Consider the following 8,550-nt stretch of genomic DNA (forward strand, 5'->3'; position numbering starts at 1 on the left):
TCCTGGAGACCGTTAGGGACGCAAAGTAAATTAGTCTTTCAAACAGTTTCGGCAGTTTCGGGTTAGTTAATGGCAAGGAAATCAGGAGCAGGGAGCATTGTCTAAGGAGACAATCACAAAAAATTAATTCTCAGAGGATTTCGGAGTTATACGGTCATATCGGATTTTTTTCTCTCAAGTTCCCCTCATTATACGAATCGGCGTCCAAGGATCTAAGGGCTATTTGACATCACCGCTCCCACGTGTTCTGCATCCAGCGGCGGCGGCACCCGCCGTGACCCCGACCCTCCGCCCCCGGACTCGACTGGAAGCGCAGTCCCCCCAGCCTCGTACTGTTGTCGGAAGCGAGAGCCTGTGCTTAAGTATGACCTCTTTCTCTGCCCTCGGAATCCCGGGTTCCCGGGCGGGGGGCGGCAGGCTACGCTCCGGAAAGGCGGTGGGTCTCTGAACGAGGCCGCCGCATCCTGGTGGGCTGAGGGGGGCTGCGGAGCCGGGCAGCGGGTCCTGCTGTCCCCGAGCGGGTTTGAGACCTGCCTGACGTCCGTGTCACCGGGGCGAGGACCGTAATTGGAGGCTCCGAGGCACATCAGACTGGGCTGCAGCAGTCGGGGTCTTGGTCTGAGACTGCGAGTCAGGCTGGAAGGCACCCTGCCTTGACCTTGAGCTAACAGGCAGGAGACTCCCCTTTAACTGAACCGTCCTCCCTGGACACAAAACAGACCCAGCACCTTTATCTGATCTGCTCGTTTTCAAGGACGCACTATTTGGACGTTCCCCTTTACGCATTACTAGAGGCTTTAGAAAAAGGTGAATCAAAGCCAAACAATGTAATCTGATGTAAAAGCTAAATAACACATTTAAAAAAAATTTTTTTTACAGTTCAGCTTTCATAGAAGAAATCCTAGAATTAAATTGGGCCCTAGAGTCTTGGCTTTGAAGAACCTTTTAATTATTCTTTGCAAAATATTATGTCTTATTCCAGTTACATTTCCCTCTTCATTACTGGGCTCACGGGTAGTACTTGCTTGTTCACGATTTGTTTTAGGGAAAATTAAAAGATAAAGTGACAGTGTCAGAGCTTTGGAGATGATTTAATTCCCTTTTTTCTAAATGTAACTTAAATATGAAATAAAGTAACCTTTCCCCTCTAGTCTCTAAAGTGTGACCATAAGCAGTCATTACAAGTTGAATTGGGTTGAAACCCAAGAAGTCTTGGCCCCTCTCCCCCATCTAATCCAGTGCTCAGAGGACTATGCTTTAGGTCTGGAGGCCAACCTTTAAACCCGAAAGCAATAGACGTAATCTTTCAGAAGAATTTCTGTGGGAGTGGTGTGGTATATAGCAAGAATTTTCTGCTCTGATTAATAAGTTGCCATTTAATCAGACAGTAACTTCCTAAACCTGCTGCAGATAATCTGAAGGAAAGGGACATGTGGTATAGTCCCGTTAAAGCCTATCAACCCAACAAGTTAGTTCAGATCAGTTTAAACATCTGACCTATCAAATAAAAGACACGGATAGCCCTGGGCCAAAAAATATGGTTCACAAGATTGTGGGTTTTTTTTATTGTTATAATATTCTTAATATTTTTACTTATTTGCTATCTCTTTTCCACTCTCTCTACATACACAGATACAGTACTCTTTTGCTGAACCATTGCTAGTAAGTTGCAGACATCATGACCTTTAACTCTAATTTCTTCAGCATGAATCACCTTAAGAACAATCTGTTACGCCCTGATCGGTTTGGCTCAGTGGATAGAGCGTTGGCCTGCGGACTCAAGGGTCCCGGGTTTGATTCTGGTCAAGGGCATGTACCTGGGTTGTGATATATCCCCAGTAGGGAGTGTGCGGGAGGCAGCTGATCGATGTTTCTAACTCTCTATCGCTCTCCCTTCCTCTCTGTAAAAAATCAATAAAATATTTTTTTTAAAAAAAAGAACAATCTGTTATGTAGCCAGGATAAGGTTATCATACCTAAAATGGTAACATATCCCCAGAATGTCTTTATTAACTCAAAAATGTTTCCTTTTAATTCAGGATCCAAAGTTCACACATTGTGTTTAGTTGTCATGACCCTTTAGTGTCCTAATCTAGAACAGCCCTGTACCCCTTTTCTTTATGACCTTTTTTATTGATTAATTTCAGAGAGATAGAATCATCAGTGATGAGAGAGAATCATTGATCAACCGCCTCCTGCACGCCCCCTACTGGGGATCAAGCCCACAACCCAGGCATGTGCCATGGCCAGGAATTGTTACCTGATTCAATGCTGAAAACATTGAGCCACACAGGACGGGCATGACCTTTTTTTTTTTTTTTTTAAGACCTCTGGTCTTACAAATTGTCCCTTATGGTGGCTTTTTCTCATTATTCCCTCATGATCAGAGTCAGATCATCCGTTTTGGGGGAGAATACCACGGAGGTGATCACTTGATTAAGGTGGTGACTGCCAGGTCATTACAATATAGGAGGACAGTTTTCCTTTGGTGACCTGTGGAGATGTTTTGAGATTATGAATATATTCTGTTTCCCAGGAATCACCTAGTGGTTTTGTTTTTTTTTTTTTTTTTAATATATTTTATTGATTTTTTTACAGAGAGGAAGGGAGAGAGATAGAGAGTTAGAAACATCGATGAGAGAGAAACATCGATCAGCTGCCTCCTGCACATCTACTGGGGATGTGCCCGCAACCCAGGTACATGCCCTTGACCGGAATCGAACCTGGGACCTTTCAGTCCTCAGGCCGACGCTCTATCCACTGAGCCAAACCGGTTTCGGCTATCACCTAGTGGTTTTATGATCAATTTGTAATCCTTGCCTGAATCACAAGAGTACCAATGACCAGTACCAATCATGTAAGTACCATGTTAGTGATAGAGGCCAAAGACATCAGAAGAATCATTTGCTGTAACTATTTTTACAGAATTAGAAATTTGGCTTCCGGCCTGATACAAATCTGCATATGATTCTAAAAAAGAAATGGTGGACTTCTCCATCGTATCCTGATTAGTCTGCTAATTTCTTTTTAATGTTCAGAAATTTCTGGGAATTGCTTCTTGTTCTTCGATATTCACCTGGACATACTAACTACCTGGAAAGATAAGAATATTATATTTGTTTGTTTATTAATCCTTACCCAGGGATATGTTTTAATTTATTTTAGGAAGAGAGAGGAAGGGTGGGGGAGAAAGAAACAGGGATGAATTGCCCCATCCCCTCCTGTACACACCCCAACCATAGATCGAACTTGTAACCTTTTGGTGTACTGGACCATTCTCCAACCAACTGAGCCACCTGGCCAGGGCAGACTATGATCTATTTTTTAAATATATATAGTAACATATGCTAAAGACTTGTAACCTCTGAATGAGGAAACTAAATTTCACATATTGAAAAGGAAGAGGCTTTTTTCTTTCTATGTAACATTGTTAGTTTCAGATGTACAATATAGTGATTCCATATCTGTATATATTGCAAAATGATCACAATAAACCTAAGGAAGAGGCTTTTTTAAAAATGACTTAGCCAACAGAAGTTTAGATTTCTCAACTATTAGAGCTGGAAGAGGTCTCCCCAGTCATTGTAATCCCATCATTTTTTCAGATAAGAAATAAGGCCTCACTGGAGACATTCAAGCAAAAGTTGGACAACTACTTTTCCAGAACAGAAAGGAAACTCATGCATCAGAAAAGGTTTGAGCTTGATGACTGATAAGATCTCCCTTTACTTTTAACTCACCCGGTTTTATGACATATTTGTGTTTGGCAAAAAATAACATTGCTGTATCATTTCTAAAACCTAAGCCAGAGATTCTGGAACTCTTATCCCTTCCCTTCATCTCCACGTCTCAGGAGTATAATTGAAAGGTAATTTCCTCTGCAGATGTTTGTCTCTATAATAATAAACATTTGCTGTAATATCTGGAAACTAGGACCAAATAAAAGGGCAGCCACATTGCTGCTGCCTGTTTTCACTATCAGTGATTTGCTTGGCTTGTTGGAGTTTGTCAGTCAGCATAATTTATGATTAAATAACTGCAAAAAAGAAGGCTGACTTTAGAAGACACCAGATAGCAAGTAAGTTTGCAAATCAATCACTTTCAATATCTCCTAGGAACAGTTGCCTACAGTTATGTATACCGTAACCTTGATACAGATATACTTCAGAGATTGCAGGCTCAGTTCCAAACCACTGCAATAAGGGAGTCGTAATGTTTTTGCTGGTGGAGGGTCTTGCCTTCAATTTGTAAAAAAATGCAATAAAGCAAGGCACAATAAAAAGTATGCCTTTATTTATGACTACAGAGAAGAGCTTTAGAGATTTAGGCAGACATAAGAAAATTGCTGACTGTTAGCTTGAGTTCAATTATAGGTCTGGGACAATATTTGAAAAGTCTATAATTGAATGATTCTAGAGAAAAGGAAACCATAATGTTAATTTAGTGGTTTTTGAGTAAAGTATTTCTCTTTTATTTTCCAAATTCTCAAGAAATATATTACATTACTTTTATAATATGATAAAACTTTATTTCATTTTAAGGAGATATATATACTATTAAAAACTTTACATTAAAAGATAATGCCAAGAAGCCCTAGCTGGTTTGGCTCAGTGGATAGAGTGTCAACCTGTGGACTGAAGGGTCCCAGGTTCGATTCCGGTCAAGGGCACATGCCTGGGTTGCAGGCTCAAACCCCGTAGGCAGCCAGTCACTGATTCTCTCTCATCATTGATGTTTCTATCTCTCTCCCTTCCTCTCTGAAATCAATAAAAATATATATTTTTTTAAAAAAGATAATGCCAAGGAAATAATAATAAATAAAGAAGATTCATACCAACACCATTGAGGCACTCCATATCTATGTCTTATCAAATAACCATCTTTCGTCACCATGAGTTGTTAGGTATACTAAGGGGCAAGTAGAGGATAGTCAGCAGAGTAATACCCATCTGCTATTATTTTGTTAAGGACATATAGGTCTATTTTATGAGGGATATTTCTCTAGTTTTATGTATGGCCTTTGTCTGGTTTTGATATCAGGATAATAGTAAATTCGTTACACTTTTGACATCTGCAGGGTCTACAGTGACACACAGTTTCATTTCTGATAATGATAGTCTTTTTAAAGAACCAACTCTGTTTTATTGATTATTGTTTTTTGCTTTTATGTTTTTATTTTTTTAAAGTATGTTTTTATTGATTTTGAGAGAGAGAGAGAGAGAGAGAGAGAGAGAGAGAGAGAGATTGAGATTGATGAGCTAGAAACATGGATCAGCTGCCTCCTGCATGCCCTCTACTGTGCATCGAGCTCACAACTGGGCATATGCCCTGACTGGGTATCGAACAGGCAACCTCTCAGTGCATGGAACGATACTCAACCAACTGAGCCACATTAGCCAGGGCCTATGTTTTCATTTTTATTATTTCTGTTCTATTATTTCTGTCTACATGTTTTGGGTTTATTTTGCTCCTTTTCTAGGTGCTTTAGGTAGGAGTTTTGATCTTTGATTTGAGAGGTTTCTTCTTTTCTAATGTATGAATTTAATGCTATAAATTGTTCTCTTGGCACTGATATAGCTCTGTTAACACAAATTTTGATATGTTGTGTTTTCAGTTCATTCAGTTCACTGATTTTTCCCCCACTTGAGACTTCCTCTTTGACCCATGAATTATTTCGAAATTTATTGTTTATTTTCCAGATGTTTGGAAATTTGCCTGTTCTCTTTCTGTTAATTATTTCTAGCTTGATGCATCTGGTCAGAAAACACACTTAGAATGATTTAAATTATTTTAAAATGTTGAGGCTAGTTTTTTGACCCAGGATATTGGTTCAGTGGGCACTTGATAAAAATGTGCCTTCTGTGGTATTGGGTGAAATGTTCTGTAAGTATGGATTGTACCCTAACTTATAGGATATTAAAAAAAAGAGAGAGAGAAAAGAATAAATGCAAAAGAGTGGAAGATGTATACACGGTTGGAAATACTAGAATGGAATTACCGTCAATTATATTTGTTAATCAAATGAGAATGTTATTTTTTTCCATGATAATAGCACTTTGAGTTTCCTAGTTTCATGAAAAGTCATGCTTTACAGAGCCACTTCAAATAATAATGAGTCAATAAGAATGACTTACACATCCAGTTTATCTTTATTGCATTGATTATTAGGAAATTCAAGCTAAATATAATGCATAAAAATTCATTTAGTCTACAGTGTACAAAATTGTATTTGCTTCTTCCTTTACATGCTGTTTAATTTCTATTTTAAACAATCATATTTTATACAAATCTTTATGTGAGATGTTCTTCCATTTTAGAACTAGCCAGATAGAATAAATAATGTGATGCATTCTTATATCTGGATTAACTAAGCCTGGGCCCTCCATTTAGGATATGTGAAAATCCCAGGAATTCAGAAAGGCTTTTTACTTGCTTATCTTCACTTCTCTGTGGCCCCCAAGTTAGATCATAAGTGTCACATGTTTAGAAGTTTCTGTTACAGTTATTGTCCTTTTTGAATTTCAGACTTCACAACTCCTATAACTTCCTTTTAAAGTATATTAGAACTCATTTGGGTTATTGATTTATAAGTTAGGATGGTGTTTGTTAACAATTAATAGTAGTCTGCATTTGCATAGAGAAGGTAAAAGGATCATTAGTAGCACAGGTCAAAGTTACATTAGTAACCAATGGAATAGTTAACTTAAGTACTTATAGAAGACAACAGAGATCTCTTGGTTTCCCTTAGAATCCTAAGGCCCTAGCTCAGCCGTGGGCAAACTACGGCCCGCGGGCCGGATTCGGCCCGTTTGAAATGAATAAAACTAAAAAAAAAAAAAAAAAAGGACCGTACCCCTTTATGTAATGATGTTTACTTTGAATTTATATTAGTTCACACAAACACTCCCTCCATGCTTTTGTTCCGGCCCTCCGGTCCAGTTTAAGAACCCATTGTGGCCCTCGAGTCAAAAAGTTTGCCCACCCCTGCCCTAGCTGGTTTGGCTCAGTGGATAGAGTGTCAGCCTTCGGACCAAATGGTTTTGGGTTCTATTCCAGTCAAGGGCACGTGCCTTGGTTGCAGGCTCCTCCCCAGCCTGAGCCCTGATCAGGGCTGGTGCAGGAAGCAACCAATCAATGTTTTTCTGTTTCTCATATCGATGTTTCTCTCTGTCTTTCCCTCTCTCTTCCACTCTCCCTAAAAATCAATGGAAAAATATCCTCAGGTGAGGATTAGCTAAAAAATAATTTTCAGATTCCTTTAAAAAAAATCCTTCTAGGAATGGAACTTTAATAAGTAGCTTTTCTGCACAGTAGCAGGGCAATTCATCTTAAAACTGGAGATTTAGCCACTCAGTGGTTAGAGTGTGTAGGCCCTTGGACAGAAGGGTCTCAGGTTCGATTCCCACTCAAGGGCACATACCTGGGTTGCAGATATCTATCCCAGCCTGTGCGATGGAGACCAATCAATGTGTTTCTCTCTCACATTGATCTCCCTCTCTCTTTTTTTCTCTTCCCCACCCCCTCCCTTCTACTCTCTCTTAAAATCAATGGAAAAAATATCCTCAGGCGAGTATTAACCAAAAAAAGTAACCCACTAAAGATTTAGATAGACAGGGTCTTTGGGTCCCACAGGTAATAGCATTAAAAATTCTAATTCTAAACTTTATGGTTCTGTTGTCATTAATGATGTGGGAAATTGGGGGAGTGGTGTATAATTACATACATGGTTAGAAATTGATAAAATGTGAATAATGTGGTATTTCAGGTAGACTTGTTTCAGTTCTGTTTCATAAACTATTCTTGTTTCGATTACCTAACTCTTCAAGTAGCCTAAAAACATTTATTTGTAGCCCATGTGGCTCAGTTGGTTGAACATTGTCTCATGTACCATAAATTCACTGGTTCAATCCCCAAACAGAGCTTATACCCAGGTTTTGGGCTCGGTCCCCAGTAGGGAGTATACAGGAAGCAGATGATCAAGCGATGTTTCTCACACCAGTGTTTCTTTCTCCCTCCCCCTTCCTCTCTCTCTCTCTAAAATCAATAAAAAACATTTTTTTAAATAAAATATTTGTTGATAGGTTGACAAACGTTTTTTATTTTTAAATCAGGTGACTAATAAAGGTACCGAAAGAATATGGCTGCACAAATTCCAGAATCTGATCAGATAAAACAGGTAAGGTATTATAATTAAGAAAAAGGCATTTGGCAAACAGTTTAAGGCACTATTGAATGCAACCATGTCAGTGATCTCAGAAAATAATGGTTTATATTTCATTTCCAAAATTGGATATTAAATGAAGAATTTTAATTTTCAGGTAATCCAGGAAAGAATATTCAATGAGAAAATCTGATTATATTTTGTAACTCATATTACATAGATCATAGTATACCTATTTAAGTTAGCAAAAGTTTGATTTAAAATATTATAGGACATTTCACCTAAAATACAAACTTCAATTAAGTTTCAGAACATTTTTGTTTTAAAAGCCAAATATTAACCAGTGAACTTATATACCTATAGGCATACCCCACGGACAGACAGTAATG

The 8,550-nt window shown here is 38.6% G+C and overlaps 1 protein-coding gene across 4 annotated transcripts in view; it reads left to right on the forward strand.

The window, feature by feature from the left end:
* The first annotated feature begins 15 nt into the window (after positions 1-15).
* TIMM9 (translocase of inner mitochondrial membrane 9 homolog (yeast)) overlaps positions 16-8,550 on the forward strand; it is a 10,732-nt gene continuing 2,197 nt past the window's right edge. Inside the window, exons 1-4 of one of the 4 annotated variants that reach the window (XM_015566488.1) lie at positions 94-362; positions 1,633-1,662; positions 3,606-3,694; positions 8,112-8,176. In XM_015566488.1, coding sequence (XP_015421974.1) covers positions 8,138-8,176 — 39 coding nt within the window. In that variant the 5' untranslated portion in view covers positions 94-362; positions 1,633-1,662; positions 3,606-3,694; positions 8,112-8,137. Of the gene's footprint in view, positions 363-1,632; positions 1,663-3,605; positions 3,695-8,111; positions 8,177-8,550 lie in introns of all 4 variants that reach the window. The other 3 variants (XM_015566489.1, XM_006767667.2, XM_006767668.2) reach the window with 3 other exon arrangements.

This window comes from Myotis davidii, unplaced genomic scaffold, assembly GCF_000327345.1.
Source record: "Myotis davidii unplaced genomic scaffold, ASM32734v1 scaffold281, whole genome shotgun sequence".
Taxonomy (NCBI): Eukaryota; Metazoa; Chordata; class Mammalia; order Chiroptera; family Vespertilionidae; genus Myotis; species Myotis davidii.